At 38.5% G+C, this 26860-nt stretch overlaps 1 protein-coding gene across 2 annotated transcripts in view; it reads right to left on the bottom strand.

The window, feature by feature from the left end:
* Positions 1-26650, bottom strand: part of alka (glycine receptor subunit alpha alkaliphile) — a 95631-nt gene extending 68981 nt beyond the window's left edge. For both annotated transcript variants that reach the window (XM_089632008.1, XM_089632009.1), the window contains exons 1-2: positions 26343-26650; positions 19138-19228 (exon numbers count right to left, since the gene is read on the bottom strand). In XM_089632008.1, the coding sequence (XP_089488134.1) occupies positions 19138-19193 (56 nt within the window). In that variant the 5' untranslated portion in view covers positions 19194-19228; positions 26343-26650. The remainder of the gene's footprint in view (positions 1-19137; positions 19229-26342) is intronic.
* Positions 26651-26860: the final 210 nt, after the last annotated feature.

Below are 26860 nucleotides of genomic sequence, written 5' to 3'. Positions count from 1 at the left end.
ATTACTTAATTTACAAACAGTAGTTAAGCCACTAACAGGGACACTGCCATCTCAGGAGACACATGCAACTGTTGGGAGTGGAAAACACCAACATCTGTAGGAAATGTGAAGAGGAGGAAGAGACTCCAATTCACCTATGGTGCCAATGTCCCGCTCTGCTGGGAATAAGGCTCAGATACCTGGGAAGACACAGTGTGGAACCATAAGATATCGCCACATATCCAATGACAGCCCTGGTGAACTTCATAAAAGGGACCGGGTTACTGGCAAGGGAATGAGGTAAAATGGGAGATAGTACAATGGTGCTAAGTGCTCGCGGGGAACGTAAGTAAACCGCCTCCGACTTTAAAAAAAAAAAAAAAAATAAGCCACTAACAACGTTTATAAGATAATTCAACTAAAGGAGTTTTCATTTTGGTGCCCATGGGGATTATCCTTAGAAGATAGACATATATCACAGACATTTCTGTAGGCCTTTTTAAGATATACAATCCCGTGGAACATTATTTTGATGTATCTCATAGGGTTTAGCTAGCGTTAGCAATGTATATGCCCGAAAATAATTTTTTTATGATTTTTTTGATTACAAAACATCAAATTTTCTCTACTTCCTATAAATATAATGCATTTATTATATATAAAAACCTTCTAGAAGAAATTCTCTAAATGATAGTGAAAACCTTGACAAAATCTGTTACCTAGTTATAAGAACTAAGCGCACAAACCGACAAACTCGGATAGCGACTTTATTTCATACTATTTAGAGAAGCAGAAATTTTATTTACGTGTCATACTAAAAGCTCTCGAAGCTCGAAGCTTCTTAGAATGTCGTTAAGGTTTGCAATCCCGTTTTTAATCGGACTACCAATAATTTTAAAGATTCTTAATAAATTAGCAATACTCGTTTTTCTCCGTGCACCAACTTGAAAGAAAACTGTCAAAACTAAAAAATTGTCACCAATTTGCATCTTTCGACTCCTTGGCCAAGTTTTGTCAAGTTGAAATTACTTCGGGCACACAAACACGCTCCCTTGCTTGTACCTGTTTATATCTCCAGAGGTAGGTACATATCTATATATATTGCATATTTCATACATCCACCGACGCCAACTGAAACGTTCAGCAATCGTCCGGATATAACAAACCACGTGAAACATGTCATTATTCTCGGAATTTGAAAAGTTTTCACTATAATGTATGAAAGTTGGATTTTATAAAATTGGTACAAATCATGCATGCCATTTGATTTGTGCGACTAAATAAATTCTAAGTGAGTGGAATAGCAAAATTCTCAACAGCATTATAAAAATTTATTTTTTATTAGATCTAAGCTCAAAGTACATACAGAGTGTTAATGTTCTTAGTGTGTATTTTAATGTGCTTTTATTAAGTTGTCAGTTTAGCTTAGCTCTAATTAAAAGGTTAATTGTTAACATTTAACTTCTCGTAAAAATTTAATGAGCTAAATTATACAAATTAAAAAACTCTCCGGTTTTTTTTAGAGTTGCTATTATTTTGTTTTATTTTCGTATGATACTTAATTGTCGCTAGTCAAATGTATTTTTTTAACATCAAATGTCATTAAATTTTATCCTATCAATTGAAACACTTAAAATAATTTATATGGCAATGAATCTATTATAAGATATGGATTAACCATATGGGGAAATACTACTATAACCAATCTGAAACAAGTCCAAGTTGTACAAAACGCAATTGTAAAATTACTAGTCGTCCCTAATATTTTTAAACAGAGACATAATACACTGTTGCTGTTTCAGAGTGCCAAAATTTTACCTGTTAAGGCTATTCTATGGCAAAAAATCATAATTTAGTATATATTTACCCCGCAGCATAAAGAAAAATTAGAACATAAATACAGTACTAGATTCACGCGCAATGACGGGTAGTTCCGAAATTTAATAATAAATACGGACAGAGAACTTTTGAATACAACATACCGAAGATATTTAATTTATTACCTGACACTATAAAGCAATGTAGGTAAGTCTATGAATAAAGTCAAATATATGGTGAAAAATTGGCTATCGGAAAAATAATATTTACTTTATTATACACGGTGTCCGGAAACTCGTAGTACAAGCGGGAAACTGGAGAATCTACACCACATGGGGAACCCGAAAAAACATAAAGTTTTTTGATTTGAGCATTTTCAAAAAAAAAAAAAAAAAACTAAAAAAAAATATTTTTCGGCTATTTTAGGGTTTTTTAAGTTTTTTCTGGTGTTTAGGGTTGAATAACAGATGTTTTAACCCTGCAGAGCAGAAATATTTTATGATTACACCGGGTTAAATGAAGGGTGATTTCAAAATAATGCTTCAAATCCGAGTTTCTTCATTTGTTTTACTTTCAAATAGTTTTAATTAGTTGGGTACTTTGATCTTCAGTAATAATTTATAAGAATTTGATTAAAAAAAAAAAATAAAAAAAAATCAACTTCAAACTCGATTTACTCGATAACGAAAGCTCAAATAAAAAAAAAATATACCACAAAATCGACTCCAAATGTGATGTAGATTCACCAGTTTCCCGCTTGTACTACGAGTTTCCGGACACCCTGTATATGAAAAATTGTATGAAAAACTTGTTGATTCTGTAGATATAAGATGTAAATTATAACTTATAAAAATGTATATGTAACTAAACTTTAAGCACCTGTTGACAAGCCAATCAATTGGCTTAGCAGGACTTGTTTGTTGATATGTATTAACTATTTATTCAATAAAAAAAAAATAAAAAAATTTTTTTTGCTTAAATTGTATGATTATCCTTTCCTTTTTTCCATTAGTTCACAAAGGCTTATGTTATCATTGGAGTTGATGTGTGGAGGGCTTCTTTTAAAACATGAAGGAAAGGAAATTCTGGGAAGGACAAGGGTGTGAGAGCTGGGTAGGAATCTGGTGATAAGTTTCCAGGTTCAGTGACACTGACACTGATCCCTAGATTCCCATTAATAACATAATCCATTCCTCCTATTGCGGTGCAAGTCGATGGGTCGAGGTTATTCTACTGGAGAGGTCATAGGTGTCCCTCAACTAGTCTACAAGTCACCAAATGTAGCGAACCGTGTGAAATGGAAGAGGTGTTGATTATCCAATAAATGGTTCCCGGGGCGGTGTTACCTATACCCGCCTCCCAAATCGTAAGATTATCCTTACGACAATATATGAGTCGAATTGCTACGACCCTACGAGTGTCTTTTTTGCTTGATTTTGAATTAAAAATTAAAATATAAACAAAATGTGTCACCAGATTCAAAAATTTAATTTACTTTTTTACTCCAAATAATGTAAGGAATCACTGGTTAAAGTCAGTTAAGTACGTCCCTTAACGCCCTTTATATATAAATATATCTATTATCAATGCAAAGGGGCGATTCCGGTTAATTTTATGGTTAAGGACAATTCCTTGTCCTTAAGTAAAAAGTAGACCCATCAGATGTGTGGTAAAGGTATCTTTAGTTATATGGGTCTTTATAGGCATTCATTCTGACTCTACCTTGGAGATTGGAGGATTGAGAGGATAGATGAGAGAGATCGGAGTTTTTGTGGTTTGTGACACAACCACAGAAGCGTTTTTGTCTGGCTTGTGTACTCAGCCAGGCCCCGCTACTTTTGCCGGCCGGAGGAATCCCGCCGGCCCACTGAGCAGGCGCTCGCGCCCCCAACTGCCTTTCTCAAGGCATCACTTTTCTACGCAAAACACTCAACTTACGAAGATCCACGCTGGCCCCCACAAACCGCCCGCAAGCACCCGAGACGTGCTCCCTTTTCAAGAGGAGTCACCGTTCGACACAGATGACCATGTTCCCGACCCGGATGCTCCCCGCTGACCACGAGGACTCCCCGGTCGTGGTACCGCCCGGCGCTCACCAAATTACGCATCGCACTAAGACCGGGACCGTGCGCCTTACGATCCCCGCACCACAGCCCCGCCCCGAGGACCCAAGGACCCGGAGACCATCCACCACCACGGCTTCCACGACGCCCGACGCCACCGAGATGACGGAGCCCGCAGCAGGCCCCTCTTGGGCAGCAGGACCCAGTTCTGCCCCCACGCGCCCCCCGATAGGCCCAGCGTCGGCCTACGTGGCGCCCCCGAGACCGCAGCAGCCGATGGAGACGGCTGCCCCCCAGGATGGAGGCTGGACGAGGCCGTCCAACCCCGTGAAGAGGCCCATGTCCCCACGGGGACCACAACCGCTCCAGTGTGGCAACCGTTTTGAAGAGTTGCCCGAGGTAAGCGAAGGCGCTGGCGCGCCGCGTATAAAGCGTGCCAATACTAATACATCTTTCTCTCCCGCAGGTACCGGCAGGAGAGACCGCGTTCCCCCGGTTGTGATGACCCTGGGGAACATGACACACGCGCAGATCACAGCTGCGGTGCAAGGACATCTGGGGGCTGGTAAGCTCTTCACTTTCAGATACAACAGGGGCGGCACGGCTAACATCTTCGTGCGCACGATGGAGGACCACCGCGCCCTTACCAACGGGCTGCGAGCGGAGGCTCGCGGCTTCCACACGTTCACGGCCGAAGCGGAAAAGATGAAAAAGGCCGTCATCAAGGGCCTGCCGCTCGTCGAAGTGGAAGAAATAAAGGCAGATCTGGAATCACAAGGATTCCCAGCAGTGAAGGTGGTCAAGATGACCGCCTCAATTGAGTATCCCCTATACTTAGCACACTTCAATAAGGAAGTCAACATGGGACAGCTGCGTGCGGCCGTCAAATATCTGTGCCACTGCCGCATTCGCCTCCAGAAGCACAGGAGCAACCATTTACAGCACGGCACCCAGTGCTACAGGTGCCAAGACTTCGGGCATGGGTCCCGAAACTGCTCGCACACAGCAAGGTGCGTAAAATGCTTACTGGAGCATGCTTCGGCAGAATGCCCCAAGAAGACAAGAGATGAGCACGCCGCATGCTGCAACTGCTCAGGCCCGCATCCCGCCAACTACAGAGGCTGCCCCAAGCGGGTAGCGTACGTTGCCTCCATACAGCAGCGACCTGCCAGAAGGGCCCAACGCCCACCGGAAGAACAGAACCCGAGCAGGCCACCTCCTCAGCCGAGGACGGATGGACGCACATGGGCCAACGTAGCCGGAGGCACCGCCCCCGCCCAACAGCAGCGCGAGCCCGTGCCGCCCCCACAGCCCCGCCCCCAGCCCCGCCCACAGCAGGAGCACGTGCGCGCGCCCGACTCCTCAGAGGACAACCTGGATTTGATGGCCCTGCTCCAAGGACTCCTGAGGATGCGATCACAGCTCGCCCGCTGCACAACAAGAGCAGACAAGCTCGTCATCCTGATAGAGCTCCTAGACACCCTCGATGCCTAATACCGAGACGGTGAAAGTCCTCGTATGGAACGCATTTAGCGTGCGCAACAAGACAGACGAACTGCTCGCTTTGGCAAACGAATTACACACCGACATTATTCTCCTATCAGAATCTCACTTGAATCCAAGCGTACCGCTGAGAGTGCAAGGTTTCGAGATTTATCGTGACGACCGACAAGGAAGATCAGGCGGAGGAACCGCAATATTCGTTCGGCAATCTATGACGTCCACAAGAATCCCCACTCCGAAGTTGAAGTACGCCGAAGCCACGATTATCGAAGTCACCATAGAGGGTAGAGCGCACACCATCATCTCCGTATACTGCACCCAACGTAACCTAGTGAGAGAAGATCTCAATAAATTGCTCAATCTGGGACCGATTGTTGTGATGGGAGGCGACTTGAACGCCAAACACAACTATTGGAATAACTACAGAGGAAATGCGAACGAAAATACGCTCTTTACACACATGCAGACAAATACCTACTCGATAATGGCGCCCGACAGACCTACGTACTACTCGCAACTATCTAGATATCCGAGTACACTGGACATAGTACTCGAGAAAAATGTCAAGACAATATCTCCACTGCGCACACTAGACGAACTGTCTTCGGACCACCTGCCCGTGAGCTTTACTATAGGCGGCACAACTTCAAGGACCCCCAGAAAACAGCGCAATTACAAGGATGCGAACTGGGAAGGATTCAAAAAAGAAGTCAACGAACGAATTCATCTCACTTCGGGAACTCTGCGCTCGCCACAAGAAATCGACGCAGCTACAAGCACTCTCACGGAGATTCTTCAAACAGCACAAGATACACACATTCCTCTCAAAGAAATACACCCATACACGATCAAGCTTCCCGAGTACGTTCTATCGCTCATCAAGGAGAAAAATCGCCTGCGACGCATGTTTCACCGCACACGCGACGAATATTTCAAGACAGCGTACAACTGCATGCAGAGGGAAATCAAGACCGAAATCGCAGAACTCAAGCGCGAACTTTGGGACAAAAAAGTCGCATCACTCACGCCGAAGGATAATTCCCTATGGAAAATGGCAAGCGCGCTGAGACATAAAGACTTCACAATCCCCCCGCTACAGAAATTGAACGGCCCCGGGACGGCGCTTTCGCTACAAGAAAAAGCTGAAACACTCGCCGACGGGTTCGAGAGAGCCTACGCCGCTACAGACGGCCTTTCCGACCCGGCTACGGACCGGATCGTAGCTGACTCTCTACGAGACTTGAGGGAAGCGGAACAGACAAACGCTGAAGATATTCGCTTTGCTACGCCAAGCGAGATTGCTGTCACAATCAGGCGATTGAGAACAAACAAGGCGCCGGGAAGCGATCAAATTCACAACATTTTACTCAAACATCTCCCTCAAAAAGCCATCATCTACACAACAAAATTGTTCAATGCCTGCCTCATGACCGGGCATTTCCCCCAGATTTGGAAATCGGCGACCGTGCTGCCTTTCGCAAAGCCGAATAAAGATAGAACGCAGCCGACAAGTTACCGGCCGATTAGCCTATTATCTACGCTGAGCAAGGTATTTGAACAAATTATACTCAACAGGCTTGTACCGCACCACGACGACAACAAAACGTTGCCAGACGAGCAGTTCGGCTTCAGAAAGAGGCACTCCACGACCCATCAACTCACCAGAGTAGCGGAATACATCGCAAGAAAATTTAACGAACACCGCTTCACCGCTGCTGCGCTCATCGACCTAGAGAAGGCATTCGACACCGTATGGATAGACGGGCTCGTGCATAAATTGCACCGCACTAACACGCCCATATACCTAACGAGACTGATACAGGAATACCTAAAGAATAGATCGTTCAGAGTGTTCATAAGGAACGTGCTATCTTCAATGCGTGAGATTCCAAAAGGCGTGCCGCAAGGAAGTTTACTTGGACCATTTCTCTTCATTCTGTTTACCTTCGACATCCCCCGAGACGAGAGATGCAATCTGTCTATCTACGCAGATGACGTCAAACTATACGTTTCCTCGCTGAAAGCGAATATGGCCGCTATTTACCTACAGAGGGCGCTCGACGCGCTCGTAGAATACTACAAAAAATGGCGCCTGAAACTGAACGAGGCGAAAACTGAAGCCATCATGTTCACGAGAAAACGTGTAAACAGAACACCTGACTTTAACATCGAAATGGGAGGACACAGCATAGAATGGAAAGATGAAGTGACATATCTGGGCCTGACCATGGACTCCCGCCTCAACTGGAAATCTCACCAAGCGAAGATGCACACGCGCACGCGACAAGCGATCGGCATGATGAAGCCAATTTTCAATAGACGGAGTCCGCTACTTCCCAAAACCAAACTCCTCGTCTACTACTCGCTCATTCGTCCAGTACTCTCTTATGCGATTCCCGTATGGAGCAGCATCTCACACACAGACCACAAGAATCTACAGACACTTCAAAATCTCTGCATTAAAATCACATACAACACGAGACTCAGAACAAACTTGAAGAGATTACACGAACGAGATCAAATTCCAACTCTATACGAATTCACACACAGACTGACTGAACGCTTTTACAAATCACTCACACTTAGTAAAAACCAACTAATACGAGACATAGGACAATACAATGCTCCGAGCGACCTGACATTCAGATACACACATAGACTACCTAAACACATCCTCATGGACCATGACCACATATAGTCCAGTGCAATTAGCGATTCGCGATCGAAGTAATTCCGGTAGTCCCAATTTTTTTATATGTTATATAAACTGATCCCCTGATGTAAAATCTGATTTTCCGACCTTGGCGCACCTGTGCTCGCGCCGCCATTTTGAAAAAACTGGCCGAAATCGGGCCAAAATCTAGTTTTTCCCAAATATCTCATTTCCAATGCAAATTTTGGCTAAAATATATTAACAAGTATAATATAAAATAAAATAACCTACAACTTTTGTTAATAAAAAATTCTTCTATCTCTAAAAGGTACCGAGGTAGAAAGTCGTAAAGTTGCGTATATTTTTGAAAAAACAAGTTTTTTGCGCGACTAGGTTTGGTTTTTTATAAATACCTCGTTTCCAGTACAATTTTGTGAAAAATTTATTGATAATAATTTTGTAGAAAATAAAATTTCGTTAAAGAAATAGGTATATAATTTTTATTTTTTATCTCTATTACGTATCCAAACTCTAATCCACCAAAACCAGGCCAAAAATTGAAACTGAGGTTAGGTGTTTTAAACTTGGCATTCCTTGATTTTATTTTTCTTTAACAATTATTGTTCTAAGAACATATACGTTGACAACAATCGTCATGCCTGTGTCAGACCTAGCTATAAATATAGTAGATAGACTATTTCAGCATATCGGTCGCCATACATTCCCAATGGGAAGACCACTAAAATAGGCCAAGCCACTACATTTGTGCTCGCAGCTTGGTCTGACATGCCTATCAACGTAATCACAACATACATTTAAGATTATTAATACAATTAAGATGATAAGGTACATAAAAAAGATAAAAAATTGGTATTTTCGTAAAATTAACATTTATTGACATTCTTTTCTTTATTAGTTAAGTTGTCAGCATAACAAAAAATAAAATTAATGGTAGATCAGTTTAGACAGAAGTACGAGCCCTTGACTATAGTTTCTTACTTCTGGCCCTGAATAGCTTCTTCATCTGTCTTATCACCCAAATTTGTGGCGACTGGGACATCATATTCCTGTCATCGTCATCAACGAAGGCTTCTACAGCATTCTCGCAGGAGTTGCCATTGCAATGAATGCAGAGTAGGGAACATTTCAAACCCGACTTTCTGCAGGTGCACTTTCCAGCGCAACCTTTTTTACATTGACATGATATGAAGTTCAGCAAGGCCTGAGCTGCAGCTTCCTTCAACATTGTTACTGGAGTAAGTAACCCAACAGCATCCTTTTTCCACCCCCATTCAGTCGGATCTTTATCGTGATCAAGCCAAGTCTGCACTTGCAAGTATGTTCTTGAAGCGTGTTGCTGGACTGCATTTTTGGTGGGTGGTAGCCTGGATAAATTGAATTTGTTCTTTTTTACTCCTTTGACGAAAATGATGTACCTTAAATTTTCCAAATTTGATTTCTCGTTGCCGCCATACAAAAGTGCAAATAGTTGTTCGGCAGCCAAAGTGATTGTTTCTGTCTTTGCTTTTGGGTCTTGAAATACACGAACAAGTTCATTCACTGAGTGGTTCTTGAGAAGAATATTACAAAATTTGTGTTTGCCTTGACCAAACGGAGCTCCAGTTGTATCGCAACCACTTATGGCATGAAGTAATAAAATGTTTTCAATTATTTCAATGTTTTTAAAACATTTTTTCGAGTACAACGCGTTAGAACTTTTTGGTAATATACGTTGAGAGGTGAAAGAGCTGTAAGGAGTACCAGCAGATCAATATCCTGACCAACGATTATGACTACATCATGTTGAGATGACAACGAATTTGCTGTGTTCACTATGAGAACGTCAGCATCCTCTTCAGCTTGTACTGTCGTTATGTGGGATCGTGCAAATGAGGTTCTGAGTAGGGAAATAAAACGAGACTTGTTCTTCTCATTTCCCAGAAACTTTTCCTGTGGGTGCATGCTTTCAAAAAACAAAACTTCAGCAGAAGTTGTAACTCTGGCACGCCGTGCTCTTTCCACCCCTTTAGTGCTTTTCTTTTCCATAGAATCTGGGTATCCATCGAATACCACTACTGCATTGGATCCATAGTGATTTTGTACATATCTGACATATTGCTGGAAAATTACTGAAAAAGGTTGAGCACGAGCCCCATACAACTTTGTGCAGTAAATATCCTCCATCAATTACATGTATTTTACTGCTTCCCAGTTCTGTATTATTTGGTAGAGGGTTTAATGATGAATAAAATATAGACTTCGTTCTTTTGCGCATGCCTTCTTCTGAGAAAAGAGACAATGGTACAGGAGAGAGTTCATATTGAAAATATTATTTAAGTTCATTTTTAGACTTTTTGGCAATACATATACGATGGAATAGCATTAATGGATCTATTGACATAGTCACACCCTGATTTTTGACACTGCTGGTCACCGCCGCAAGAGAAACTATTGCATCATTACGTTTTAAGTGTAGGTTTCCAAAGTTCTTGTTGATAACTTTAGACATAGCTAATTTCCCCATCTTTTCAGCCATGTGACAAGTGACTTTGCTATCCCCGATTGTGCCACTGCTAATAGACATAATCACGTTTGTTTTAGGAAATGGTTCATGGCAAGCAAACCAATCAATGAGAGTTTGAACGTCTCGATCATCCCTCTTAATTCTTGCAGGCCTCATCTCTACATGTTGCTCTGACGTTCCTGATTCAATCCCACAAAATGACTCGATACCCTCACAAATGTTATGCAGATAAACGAATCCAGCAGTCCAACGAAGGATGGAACTGTCTGTGATTCCCCGTCCTTGGGTCAAACCTCGTTTTCATCGATCTCATCAGAGTTTGTTCGATGGTCATGTCAGACCAAATCCCTGACCAAAATTTATGAGACCGTCGGATCGTAAAGTAGCCCTCTTTTGTAAATCTTTCATACTCGATTGCACTGAATCATTTCGCACTGAACGCTGCTGTGACACTGACGCTGTGAAGCTCCGCTCCAGGCTCAAGACGTGACACGCGGCAACTGAAGGGAACCAGAGGGGTGGAGTAGAAGGGTGGGGGGTAGCCCCCCCATACCGAAGTGCCCTATAGTAAATTTATAGATGTTTGTATTTAAAAATGCAAAAAAAATCTAATAACGTGATAATAAACCGTGATAGATTTTCTGTGCGTACCTACCTGGATTTGTTTATTCTTTATATCGGTAAAAAACTATATAAACATAAAAACGGCACAGTTTTTTTTGAAATTTTATGTTCTACATAATTGGTATCAATAAAATTTTCATGAAATTCCACTGGAAACGAGGTATTTATAAAAAACCAAACTTAGTCGCGCAAAAAACTTGTTTTTTCAAAAATATACGCACCTTTACGACTTTCTACCTCGGTACCTATTAGAGATAGAAGAAATTTTGGTTTACAAAAGTTGTAGGTTATTTTATGTTCTATTATACTTGTTAAAATGTTTTAGCCGAAATTTGCATTGGAAATGAGATATTTTGGAAAAACTAGATTTTGGCCCGATTTCGGCCAGTTTTTTCAAAATGGCGGCGCGAGCACAGGTGCGCCAAGGTCGGAAAATCAGATTTTACATCAGAGGATCAGTTTATATAACATATAAAAAAATTGGGACTACCGGAATTACTTCGATCGCTTTGCGACCCCCTTTTTGGCGCTAATTGCACTGGCCTAATATGGCACATACCAGAACTAGACGCGGACGAGTACGCAGTAGGTATTTCCTAAACTCCCGACCTTCTTCCCAAATATATAATGTTTATATATCTATTTATATATTTATATAATATTTTATAATGTGTATGTATATGTATGTTTATTTTCTATCTTCCCATAAGTATATATTAACATAAAAACAGACACACACACACACATCTCAAAAATGCAGGACATCATATACCGATGTTACTGAAGGCCGCAAACGTTTCAAGTTGACGTTCGGCCGCTCCTTCCTGGGTAAGGTTTTCTGCGATTTTCCTTACTCCCAACGGCAAATGCGGAAGGACTCCAACAAAAGGGCGCAGCCGAAATTTCCTCCCCATTCCCAACACAACACAAACAGACACGTATGTAGTATATGGCCGCTGTAGGTCGCCGCTGGTGCTGATGCTGGATGATGATACATGCAATTTTAGTAGGGTTTTTAGGTAACAAATTTTTTCCCTACCGAGAAAATACAAGGCCTCTAAGTCTATAAAAGCCAGGTAATATTTGAATAAACCCATATGAGGTAAAAATTGTGAGGCGCATATGACGCCGTTCTATTTGTATAAAGAACATTAACTTTTTTTTTTTTTCCATTATTTCTGGCTTTCACCCTTCAAGGGTGTTCTTGGCCATCATTTAAAATTATTGAGAAAGGTGTATTGAAAGGTGAATTTAAATATTAATTTTATTTAAATAGGCAAATTTCAAAATTATAATGAAAATTGGAGTCGAGTTCAGACTTAAAAGAGATGAAATGTTGAATGGAGGGGAGGCAATTTTATTTAAGGCTTGATAGAAGAGAGGATATTTGTTTAGAGAGGGACAACCAAAAAATATGTGATCTAAAGTTCCCACTTCTAGACCACAGAATGTACAATCTGGGGAGTCAAGGACGTGAATTTTAAAAAGATGGGAAGGAACGGAACAATGACCGATCCTCATTCGAATGAGTGAAGAAATTTCTTTTTTGGAAAAATGAGGGAATTGCTGAAACCACGGTTTTGATGGTATAGTCCTTTGTATTGAGGCATAGCAGGCTCCCTTGGATTGACTAGCAATGTGCCAATACTCTGACCAAACATTGCGGGATCTTTCTTTGATGATGGAAAAAATGTCAGATAAGGGAATGTGGTTTACGAGGGTAACAACAGGGTTGGACGCTCCTTGTTTTGCCAAGGCATCCGCAATATCATTACCCATGATACCAACATGTCCAGGAATCCAAATCAGAGTTACAGATTTACCAGAGCTTTGAATGGATGCTATCATCTCTCGAATAAGGCATACAAAATGATCATCAGGATGAAGAAGAGGACTGGATTTAAGTTTTTGGAGGGAACTGAGAGAGTCAGAGAGAACGAGGGAATGTTCAAAATTATTTTTGATTATATATTTGAGAGATTCTATTATTGCAATGCACTCAGCTGAAAATATTGAAAATTGATTTGAAATTGAATGAAATATTCTATCATTAGAATTATTGTGGTAAACGTTAATACCTATACCACAGTTAGGAGAGTCGGGAGATTTGGATCCATCAGTAAATAAAAGAGAAAAGTTGGGCCATTTAGATAAAATAATGTCATTGAACATATTATTGACAGTTCGGGCCGGGAGATTGGAATGACTTTTAAAGATTCCGATCCCTTCTAATATTGTCGGGGATAGGGTGACGTGACTATATTTTAGTTTGTATAAGGGAAGTAGATCATTTTGGATGATGTGGAGCTCTGAGAGAGACTTAAAATTTTTACAGATGTCAGGAATAGGTTTAGTTGAAGCTCTGATTGTAGATGAATGGTTTGAGTCAATGAACAACGAGAGGCTGGGGATAACCTGATGACATTTAGAATTTAAACATTTAAGAACAAATTTGTCAGCAAATAGTTGACGCCTTAAATAAAGAGGAGGATCAGAACATTCTACTTGAAGGGAATTGATGGGTGACGATTGCATCGCTCCAGTTATTATTCGCAAAGATTTAGATTGAATTTTTTCTAATTTATTAAGTACATTTTTTGAGGCAGTACTAAAAAGTGGGCAGGCATAGTCGAGATGGCTTCGAATAAGTGCATTGTAAAGCAACTTAATGCAAGTAGGGTGAGCTCCCCACCAAACGCCAGATAATGATCTGATGATATTTAAATTTTTTTCGCATTTAGTAACTAAATTATTAATATGGGAAGACCATTTAAGTTTCCTATCAAATGTTACTCCCAAAAATTTTACTTCAGAGCGTTGGAGATTGGAGAATTTTTAAATAAAATTTGAACGGGGGGGTTTTTATGGCGGTTTGAGAAGGTGACACACTGAGTCTTTTGGATTGAAAGTTCAAGACCATGTAACGTGAGCCATGTGCAAAGGGCATTCATGGCTTCGTTAAGATATTTGACGGCAAGAGGGATGATTTTGGATGATAAGAAGAAAGCTATGTCATCTGCGAACTCGATAATTTTTATTTGTGGGGGAATAGTGACATGCATATCATATGTGTATATATTATACAGTAAGGGGGACAATACATCGCCTTGTGGTAAACCCTTCCAAATAGACCTACTTTGAGGAGAAATATCTGGAAGTTCAATGAAAATTTTTCTATCTAGAAATAGATTAATAATTGATTGGACAAACATGGGGGGAAGGCCAAGGCCTAGAAGTTTTTTTTTCAGGATTGGGATGGAAACATTGTCAAAGGCGCCTTCTATATCTATAAAGACGGCAAGACAAACTTCCTGTTTAGAAATTGATAAATTAATATCAGTGCTGATGATGGCAAGGTTATCCTGAGTGGATTTTTTTTTCCTAAATCCAAATTGAGATGGAGAGAGAAGCTGTTTACTCTCGACAAAAAATTCTAATCGGTTTTTAATTAATTTTTCATAAAGTTTACTGAGGGTGGATGAAAGAGCGATTGGCCTGTAGTTGGATCCAAAATTTGGAGATTTGTTTGTTTTTAAAATAGGGATGATTATTTGAGAACTCCAGTCATCAGGCATTATACCAGTCTGGAAGATTTTATTTAAGATGCTTAAGAAGTGGTTTAGAACATTATCATTACTATTTTTGATTATGCTGTAAGGTATACCATCTCTGCCTGGAGATGAGTCCTTGACTGTTGATAAACAATTTTTTAGCTCAATTAAGGTGAATGGAGAGTCTAGCCAATGATTAGACATGGGAGTATTATAGATGGGCGTTATTTCATCTAAGTTAGGAACAGAAGGGGGGGCAATTTTGTCCAAGAATTCATCTATCCATTTAGAATGGGACGCTCGAGGAGATGGTGAACTGAAGGAGGATCGAAATCTTCGGATCATAGACCAAACTTCCGAAATTGGAGTGTTCGGAGATACTGAACTGCAAAAGTTGTACCATCCGGATCTTTTTTTTGACCTCAATACCCTTTTGGCATTGGATTCAGCGTTTTTGTATATAAGATAGTTCTCCATAGTCATATTGTAACGATAGGAAAGAGATTTAGCTTTCCGAATTCTTACTACTTTGGAACATTCCTCATCCCACCAGGGAGTTGGAGGGAGTTTTTTGAGAGATTTAGTTTTAGGGGGAGGATTTGATTTATTTATTGCAGTTATGAGCATTGATTTGAAGTTATTATAATCATCTTTGACGGAAAATATATCGGTGGCGGGTGAATTTAGTAGGAACTTGTCCATATGAGAGTTAAATTCATCCCATTTGGTGTGTTTCGTTTTAATCTTTGTCGAAATATGAGACTTGTCCGATTGGAAAGAAGTTTGATAAGTAATGATGATCGGGAAATGATCACTGGAGCAAGGGTCGGGGGACACCACCCACGAGGAGAGAGAAGCCAGACTAGTAGAACATATCGAGAGATCCACTGCACTGGGGTTTGTGCTGGGGCGTGAGATCCTAGTAGGAGATCCGTCATTCAAAAGGAAAAGGTTGGATTGATCTAGGAAATCCATCACACTTCGACCATCTCGGTCGGAGAAAGCAGAACCCCAGACGGGGGAATGGGCATTAAAATCGCCTAATATAAAGAAAGGAGGGCTTAGTTGACTTACAATTTGCAACCAAGTTTGTTTATTGAAGTGGGCTGTTGGGGGAAGATAGACTGAAATAAAGGATGTGTCCTTTATTTTAGCTGCAACCATTTGGAAGTCAGCATTGGGGGGTTTGATATTATTTATTGGGGAAAATGATATGGATTTTTTAATAAAAAGGGCAGCACCGCCACCCAAACCTTCCGGGCGATCGTCGCGGAGACAGGAATACCCTCCCACATTAAAGTGGGTGGATGGAGTAAACCAAGTCTCCGAGATAGCAGCCAAAGAAATAAAGTTGGAATTTAATAGGTTAAGGAGATCAGATTTGTTAGAAATAGCACTTCGGCTATTCCACTGAAGTATTCTGACATCCTGAAGAGCCATTTTGAATAAATGATTTTAATGTGGAAATAATAGTAGCAGCGTTGGACGGTAGATTACTTTGAGAAGAAATAAGGTCAATTAGAAGCATAATAAGAGTTTGGATAAATGAAGAATTGTCTTGGGAGAGTTTTTCAGAAAGCTTAAGAGAGTTCATTGAGGACGGATTATAATTATTTGCACACCCATTTGTGGCATTTGAAAGAGGTGAACCATTGGGATTTAAGAGCAGTGAGTTGTGTTGTTGCTGATCGTATCCAGGAGCCGGTTTAGAGATAGCGTTTTTGTATGTGAATTTAGTTGAACGAGAAGAAGTTGTTGCAGTGGAGGGAAGAGGGTTGGATGAGGAGTTGCTGGATAAAGCCTCAGCAAATGATTTTTTGACAGGCGGGAATAATTTAGAAGCCTGCAGAAAAGACAAGTTCTGAGAGGCCATTGAAATTTTAATATTTTTTTGGCGAGATTGTTCTGGGCAAGATGTGTTGATAGCTGTATGTGAGCCTGAGCAGTTAAAACATTTAGGTGAGGAGGAAGAAGGACATTGGTCAGCTGCGTGGTTTTCTCCACATTTAAAACATCTGGGTTGAGATCTGCATGCAGCTTTGGTATGACCAAAACGGCAGCAATTGAAACATTGAGTGGTGGGATATGTATACATTTCAACTGGTAATGAGTTGAAGAATAAATATATATGGGAGGGAAGAGATTGACCTTCAAAGGTGATAACAACAGATTGGGAGGGCTTCCAGGTAATTATACCCTCAGAGGAGTCCTTGTAATTTAGCCTCCTGGCTTTTATGGGATTGCCAATGTGTTGGGGGGTTGAAAGTGAAGACAGAATTTCTTCGATGGACAGATCGGTCGAGATACCTCTGACCAGGCCCATGCGAGTGACATTGAAAGTAGGGATATATGCCTTGAACTTTGAATTAGATGAAATGAAGATATTTTTGATGAAACTGTTGGCAGCTGGCCCTGAGAGGAATTCGACGGAGATTCGGAAGCGACCCTCGGCTTTTACACCTCCAGGTTTGATTGAAAGATTCTTGCTATTTGATAGGAATTTGCCAAATTCAAGAGGGTGGATGGTTTTTCCTTGCTCAGTTTTTTGGGCGTATGCTATGAATGGGCCACGGGAATGAGGAGAATAAAAGTTTGTTGGAGGAAGTTGAGAAAGTGCTGGTGGGGACAGTGAAGTCGAAGGCGAGTCAAGTTTTATTGGGGAAGAAGGAGTAAATTTCCTTTTTTTGGTAGAAGTCAATATGACAGAATCACTGTCAGAAATTTCTACATTTTCCCCGTCTGGGGGGTCTGGAGAGGGATCTGGGGGCTTTGTAGGGGGTCCAGGAGGGAAATCTTCCTCCATTATTCACAACAGTAAACAACTACAATAATAGTATGAAAAATGACAGAAGTAAAAAAGTTTATAAATATCTGGAAATCAGCAGCGAAAAGTGACTCCTGGAAGATCAGGAGGGAGAAGAAACCTCAAGGCACAACACACTACACTTTTTTTTGCCAGAAAACAAAAAAGAATGGTAAAAAATTAATTTTAGATAGAGCAAAACAAAACAACTGATGACAGCCAAATGTTATTGTTGCAATCAACATTAACTTTAAATTCAGTAAATTTAAATGATTCACCACTTCATGGAATATAAGAATCTAGAAAATAAAAAAATAAAAATCTGACTCTACCAGTGATGCCATTCTATTTTAAATTATTTTTCACTCGAAATTTTACGCATTATTAACTTACGAAAGATAGTTGCTTGAATGGTTCGGCAGTATTTTTCCAGAACAGTACCTCTCCTGATAAAAATTAAGTAAATGTGGATGTAATGTAATAATTTTTGTGGGGTATTATACCGTGTTGCGGTACCTCCTTCTTTTCACACCGTTAATGGCTTAGTACACCAAAAATAAATTTCGTTGTGAAAATCTCAAATCATATCTAAGTCGATGTATATTTTCAACAGCATCAACATCACGCCTTTTTTGTTTGAAGTAAATACAACCGGTTAGTAATTCCTTTTCACCTTTTATATTTTAAAATCGGTTAAAGTTTTAAAACATTTGTAATTTTTCATCTGCTTGTCTTTTTTTTAACATAGACCTGGCTAAACAACCACTCCCGTAAATTGCCATCTCAATACAGGCGTTTATCATCTAGTGAGATGAACAATACGCCAGCAGCGATACCAAATGCTTATAGATAATACACGGTGTATCGGCACGTACTCGACAAGCTTTAACCAGCTATTCCTTAGCACATTTGGAGTAAAAAATGTTATGGGCACTTTGCTGTCTGGTAACGTGTTTTTTTTATAAAAAATTTACTATTCATATTTTCACCACATGTCACCAATGTTTTATCCTTTGTCAAAGTTTGAAAACCCGTCTGGCAATATTTTGTTCGAGTTTCGTTGAATAATGTACGTACGTACCTACGTTGGCGCGCTTTTACAATCACAACGAAATGGCACGGCACCATTCGTCTCATTTTTAACTATTATTATTTAGTGTGTACGAAAGAGCGAGGACACTTTTTGACACACTTGCTAATAACAGCTGTTGAACACGAGAAACGACGCAAATGACAGTGACGGAGTGTGGATTTTTTTATTATTTTTTTGTTTTTAATGGAAAAAATGTTACCGGACAGCAAAGCGCCCATAAAAATTTTTTCTCCAAATGTGCTGAGGAATAGCTGGTTAAAGTTTGTCGGGTACTTGCCGATACACCCTGTATACATATTTATCGAAATATACTAAATATATGAATCGAAATATTCCAAATAATTAAAAATAATATATATTTATAAGGTATGGGTTGCTATACTTTAATGACAAATAACTAAAAACTTTCAACATCATCAGTAGGTATTGAAATTATGTGGTAGGTTGAAGGATTTTGATAAAATTACTTTACTGACATTATATTATGTTTTAATTGATAAAACTAAAATAAGATATGTAAACTCACCACAGGATAAGCAGAGCCCACTGGCGAGCAGAGCGGGCGCGCGGGGGGCGGCACATGTCCGCTGCCGCGCGCCGCGTCCCGCCACTGCTCCCTGTAAACAAACAATCAAACATAAACCAAACAATCAATCAATCAATCAGTCAATCTCGCAATCAATCTATTGGATAAAGCTAAACAATCAAGGTGGGCAATAAAGAGATGTACCCTTTTGTGCTCTGATTACTGAACAGAGAGATTGGATTAGAAAACATTACTTCACAGAGCCTTTTACATTCCGATCCTGCTACATCCTCCCCATTAGGCAAAAGAGCCAAATATCAACAGTACAAGGATTTAGATTTCTTTTGAGAGGCAAATTTCTTTACAAAAACACTTTTTTTAGAAGTCTGTTAAAACTGGATATCTGAGGTAATCTGTTTATGTATCATACTTAATAAAAATCTTATTTATTATGGCATACATTTTTTTAACTAATTTACTAAGAAATAACTAAACGAGGAACACCAACCACGCACTATTTACAATGTCTTGAAAAACTCTACAGTAAAGAAATGTCAAATCATTCCTAACACCTACCCCAAAGCTGTGTACCCACGCCTATTCATGCTCGATGTTTTACGCTCATTCGAACATGTCTCAACGTGTGTGTGTACCTTTTCGGTCAATACGAAAAAGATTCAAGGAGCGTAATTCTTGTTCAATGTTCGACAGAAATGTACGATTTGACTGAGCGTTTTGGTGATATGTATATTTACATATTTTATTAACATAGAGATTATAATACACATTGATAGTAAGTCAGAACATCATTAAGTGTACAGCAAAGATAGGGTTAACATTGAGAAAATTACAAAGTATATATTCCGACCGTCCAATGAAGGTTTGGAACAGTATTTTTTTTTATTTATATACAGGGTGTATCGGCACGTACCCGACAAACTTTAACCAGCTATTCCTTAGCACATTTGGAGTAAAAAATGTTATGGGCACTTTGCTGTCCGGTAACATTTTTTTTTTAATAAAAAATTTACCATTCATATTTTCACCGCATGTCACCACTGTTTTATCCTTTGTCACAGTTTGAAAACCCATCTGGCAATATTTTATTCGAGTTTCGTTGAATAATATACGTACGTACCTACATTGGCGCGCTTTTACAATCACAACGAAATGGCATGGCACCATTCGTCTCATTTTTAACTATTATTATTTAGTGTGTATGAAAGAGCGAAGACGCTTTTTGACACACTTGCTAATAACAGCTGTTGAACACGAGAAACAATGCCAATGACAGTGACGGAGTGTGAGTGTGGATTTTTTTATAATTTTTTGTTTTTAATTGAAAAAAAATGTTACCGGACAGCAAAGTGCCCATAACATTTTTTACTCCAAATGTGCTAAGGAATAGCTGGTTAAAGTTTGTCGGGTACGTGCCGATTCACCCTGTATATGCCTAAAAAGGCTTTCACATAAAAGTGATACATTATGCAGTGTACAATGTGTACATAGGAGAATATTATACAGGAGATACTGACAGTAAATAGATGTAATATGTAATCCACTGTAAAGTAGGTACAAAATACACAATTGTAAAATTGCGATTACAAGTATAATGAGAAAATATTAAGAAATAATTTAAAACAAAAAAAATTTAAAAAACTAAATATGAAGCAATATTAGTAAAAACGTAAGAGTAACATAAAGGAACAAATAAATTACAACAACACTACATATTAAACAAAACATTACAACTAATTTAGTGTTGGTATAGATTATGCTTAATTCTATAAATGGAGTCAATAAATAAATCAATAGCACCCCTATATTTGCTGCCCAGATCATGCATCCTATTGGTCAGTGAGTGTGTCTGATAGTTAGTAGTGTATGTATTGCAGAAGAATTTTATATTTTGTCTTCCTAGTCGGCACATGGAATTTAATAGTGGTAACGATGGCAGGACTATCAATTAAGTTGTTAATGACTCTGTGTTATTTCAAATGATGCATAAGGGTATGTATATAATATATGTTTCAAGCTGTTAATTAATACCTCCCTAATTGAGAATAACTCGTGTTTAGGGAGGGAGTGTCGTCTTGAGTTTTATATATAAAATAATTTTAGCACTACTACAATACATATAAACTTTCAAATTATGAACATATATGTAAAGAATAACATTATTTAATGTAATAATAATACGCTAATTGTTGCAAAATTTAAGAATAATTTAAAATAAAATTCCTGTGTGCATTTATGCGTATATTTTTAATACTGATTTTTATACAATATTATTACTCAATGACCGGTCGGTGGCTGAGTTGACATCGCGTTTAGGTCCCACCCAGAAGTGGTGTGTTCAATTCCTCGGCTGCATAAGTCCTCCATCACAAAACAAGCAACATTTTTCGCTTACTGTGGTGATAGTAGGAGATTTTAAAATACGGTCAGGTTATTCGTAACCCGGGAATTTTTGTATTTCTTAAAAAAATATATATATTATATACCACACAACCAAATTAGTTTGAGTGTATTGTAAGTTTATTCCTAAAATTTTCATAATTTTCTTCAGCTTGTATTTCTTTAGGGTCTTGTGTCGAACTGCCCCAGTGTGTGAACAAATCAAACTTACTTCCATTTTCAACAAACTAATTGATTTAGTGAAAAGCCAAATATTATTAATGCGTGTAATATCACACTATATACACTAAGGCGGGAGACAGTAAACCTCAGGGGGGGTACGAAAAAGCTGTGAATAATGTTAGGAAGACGAGCTTGTAAACCTTCCGACAAGCCGTTGCTAACTTTGTTGCAGACCTTGGACATGGAATCAAACACCATGTATGTGAACCCAACTGCTAAACTGCGAGGCTTCTTTCCTCAGGGTGGTCCTCAGTAAACCACTTCCGGTGTAGTCACAGTCCATGTGATTGTTTCTTCTAATTTCTAACGCTTTGTATAGAAATATGTATCGATTAATCCCAAGATGTTCTGTACCAACAGTAATTGTCAGTAACACTAACAGAAAAGCTTTTATGAAACGTTGAAAGAAAAATCACACAATACCTCCATGGTTGATGAAACGTGATCATTTACAATCATCCTCGTGCCATCATTTCGATTTCATCTTTAAGATTGAAAACTGATCTAAGTAAGATAAAACTGATGTGTAAGTAAGCTCGTGAAGGGAACTAACGTGGCTTTTTGGTTTTAAAATTATAATTAATTCTGTCGCCACAAAAACTTTTGAATACCACCAAATTTCAAATAAAAAAAAATAATTCTTTTAAATATTATTTAAAAGAGATTCTTGCTCTACCAAGTAATAGTTTACTACTCATACCTGAACATTAGGGTATAGTGTTTTTTTTTTTTGGAAATTCTAAATTTTAAGTTGAAAATGTTATCTCTATGGACCCACGCACACCACAAAAAATTATCCCAATTCGAAAACAACAAGTTTTCTCGTAAGATGTCTAAAGTATAGAACTTTCTTCGAAAAAATATCCCAATTTAATGGGAAAATACAGTTTGTTTCTTTCTACAAAGTAATACAGTTTGTTTCTTATTTTTTTTAGATTCTGTTAGATTTTTTCCCAGCTTCATTTAATCCAACTCATTAATTTCACCTCAAAAAAGGTTTTCCACTACCAATAACTAGTGAGCCAGGGACGTCACCGGCGTAGCAATATAATGAATCATAATTAAAAAAAACCCAACTACTTTCCTTTAAAAAGGTTAAAAGTCTTGAATCACCAACATTTAAAGCAACCCATTTTATATATTCAAAGAAAACATTATTCACTGAGGAATCATGTTACAGTTTTCCCAAAAAAATCGATTCTACAAGTTTTTGTAGAAAACGAAACTTGACAACAATCGTTAACAGAAATATTTAAGTCCTTTTTATGTAAATATTCGATGTATAACGTTCCCTGGTAATGATATTTTTTTGTTAAAAAGAATATTAATCACAGTTTGTGAAGTTCTTCGATGTTTGGAATAAGAAATATTAATGATAAGTTATTTTAATGGTAAACCATTAGTTTTGTCGCTGAGAGATTATAAAAAATTGAAAAAGAAAATTTATACCGAAATTCCGCAATGGAGATAAAACTTTCTCCGAACAATCAAACCCCCTTGTGGTGTACGTTGGTGTGCGATGGTACCAACTTTGTATTTGATAATCACATCATGCCGTCAAAATACAATTTATGCTACTGAACAAAAGGTCGAATGGATAGTTGGCTGGCGGCTGTCAATGGCCGATTTTCGATTGAGTTAAAATTTCGGTAATAAACAAGGTGTTTAGTGTCGACAATTTTTCACTTTTTGATTGATTCCCATTTGATTTGACCCGTTGAATCACTTTTTCGTGGTAGTCATAAGAAAATATGTCTATGACCGAATATATCTCACCTCTCTCCCATTCGATGCCGGCAAGGACTTTTCTTTTTACTTTTCTTTCAATGACTAATATTGTGATAATGGTATCTCAACGGCCATCCAGCTGGCCCTGTGCAGGCGCAATTGGAGCAGTCCGCTCTGGGCGCCGACTTGGTAAGACGCTGATAATACCTATCACCCGCATAATACAGCGCCCTTGAGCTTTTTACTAGTGCCAGGCGCCTTTTGGCTCAGGGCCAGCCCGTCTGTAGAAGTGCTAAACGGCAACTTACAACCCTTGTCTATAAACATTGTGACGGTTACAATGGCTACCTGTGTCTTGCGCCTACCCGAACGAATCATTAGTTTGTCTATCGTGCAAGGAGATACCTAGCAATGTGCTTTCCTGGACTCTTTGTGTGAACAACATAATACTATGGATGAGTTTCGTTCACATATTATCTCCTCTTGCATGGTACGAATAAATACGGTGGTACAGCAATTCACGCAGGAACTAGAGTCTAGAACTCAATTGAGCTCCAATTAATAATACAGACGACTTAATTGCACATCGGCAATGAGTTGCTCTTCCTGGCGAATTTCTTGCATTCTCTGAATATTTATACCGAAACTTTACATTTTTTTATGATAAAGGTACTAAGACTTTATACGCCACGTAAACGCGAGAGCTCTCGTATAGTGTGAACTTCCTCCAACAACGAGCGAAAGATACGAGATAATGCGAGAATAATGCGAAAAAAACTCCGTACTCTCTTAATGCTCCCTAATACACGCGTACAATCAGTTTATTGTTTTAGGTACATAAAAAGGTCCGTTAAAAGAGCCGATTTTAACCATTTTCCGAGTCTCATTTGCTTGCCAGTCCACCCCAGTTAAGGCGTGTTAAGTTCCTTCCCATTTGCTTGCCAGTCCACCCCAGTTAAGGCGTGTTAAGTTCCTTCCCATTTGCTTGCCAGTCCACCCCAGTTAAGGCGTGTTAAGTTCCTTCCCATTTGCTTGCCAGTCCACCCCAGTTAAGGCGTGTTAAGTTCCTTCCCATTAAACATTTCAACTCAGCAAGTGTCGTTTATCTTTGTCATATCAAATTATTTACAACCATTATTTCAACTTCCCATTGTGTGATACTGACAACTTTCTGTTACAAAGCGAAATTTCTTGACAAATTCAGATCTCCATTGTTATTCTGAAAATTCCAGTCAAATTTTGTATTCGTTTAAATAATATTGCGTGTAATAGAGTATTGAAATGAAGTATTTAGCAAAGTTTTCTTTGAGGTTTGATGTAGGTAAAGAATAGTTTGCGAAACAGAAGCCAAAAGCTCAACAAAAGGCGACCACGAAATAATATATGAAATCCATGAAATTTGGTCATAATTTATCATGCTATGATCTCATTGCGACATTTTTGTGTGATCGCGTGCTTGGTTTTGAGGAAATTGTCGTTTTCCTTTTGTGTACTTAGTGTGTTTATTTTACAGGCTGCGGGCTTTAAGCCAGTTGATGTCCCAGAGGACAGTGCTTCCTTTTAAATACACTTAAAATTTTGTTAAATTTTCTACTGGCAAAACGTTTCCCTTATATTTTCTGCCAGCCTTAAATAGCTACTTAAACTTCTTAATCACTAATTTACAAGATTAATAAGTTTTTAGCATGATGTACCTATGTTGGTGTTTAAATATTAATATTTTGTGAATGCGGTGTACCTACTAGACATATTGCAATGTTTCTACACAGCCACATTTGCCATGTTCATTACACGGAATGCAATAATATATTAACTATATTTTTGGTAAACTAATGTTTTAAGACAAGATTTTTTATGCATAGCACAAAGGGTAAGAATTATTATTATAGGCAATAATTATTAGCCTGAAACACTCATCCACATTGAAAAATCTCCTGATAAAAGATACATGACGCCAATGGCTATTGCTTATAAAAATAATTGTTGCAATAATATATTATTTTCAATTATATCATTAAAGTTATACTCGGTTACCAACATTTAAGTTAACATTTTTTTACCTAGACATGTGACTTTTATGGTAACCGGACAAATCAGAACTGTGATACGTCAGAATGCTTTTTTATTACGAGCTATATTTTGTTTTTATATAATTTCCTCATAAATTTCAATGTTTTATTCTTAATAGAGGTACATTTACAAGGAAGAAATCCATCTATTCCCGTTTATTCCCCGCAAAATAAAAGAATATAATATATTTATAAAAGCGATATAAAGACATGTAAAAATAAGGTTAGGTATTTTTGATAAAAATAACAAAATATAAACTAGGTTAGGATATGTTAGATTTTTAAACTCCTTTTTATAAATTTTAATGATTTCATAACACTTTTCAAAAATGTTTGAAAAATATTTATCACTGTTCTGATTTTTATGTCATGGAACCAGTTATTATATAAGACGACGATTTTAATTTTAAAAATTATTTTGTTTGCAATGAAAAAGATAAAACACGTGTATAAAAATAGTAAAATTTGCTTTTTTATAAAGTGTTTTCAAAGATTAATGAAATTTCATCGATTGCCAAGCATGCACATAAAACACATTATTATTAAACTATTAAAGGTTTATGTGACCTAAAAAAACCCTTTAAAAGAATTCGGTATCTTTTAATTTGCTATATTAATGGCTTTTGGTTCTGAAATTATACGTAATGTTCAAATAACGAGAATTTTCAACAAAGAACGAACACACGTTAACGTTTACACAAGTACAAATTAAAGGTTTCTTAAAAATAATGTAAATAGATTACGAATTTCTAGAAATAAAATACCAACCGTTAAACAAAAATCAAACACTTTACAAGCACGATCGTTGCACTCTTCAGAATCAATTCTTACGGAACAAACAAATACAATAACATATAACAATAAAACTCACTGAAAACACTTGTATTACTCTACGTTAAATAAAACCTTGAAGTTTCAAGTGTTCGCACCAAAACGCTGAAAAAAAATTGGACCTATTTTAATAAGCTATTTTGTGTAAAATATTATTTGACGTTTTTCACGCTAAGATTTCGCGCTGGAATTGGACAGTTTACGCGCCAAATTCGCGCGGCGACGTCAGAGCGGGCTCTTTGTACGCCGACGCCCCACTGACTGAACGTCGACTTAACGACGCCGCGGCGTACAAGAGCTCAACTACTTGCTCTTTCTGCACGTCCGGCGTCCATAAAACAAATCAACTTTACCACAAGAAACAAACCCTCATAACATAATCTTTACAGACCAAAGATTTAAATGCATCCTTTTTGTGGTGGTTGTCTTTTAATCGGTAAGTTTGTTGGAAATTT

This window comes from Hesperophylax consimilis, chromosome 5 (genome assembly GCF_061612785.1).
Source record: "Hesperophylax consimilis isolate HC1 chromosome 5, BYU_Hcon_1.0, whole genome shotgun sequence".
NCBI lineage: Eukaryota > Metazoa > Arthropoda > Insecta > Trichoptera > Limnephilidae > Hesperophylax > Hesperophylax consimilis.
This window is presented reverse-complemented; position numbering and strand designations above follow the sequence as displayed.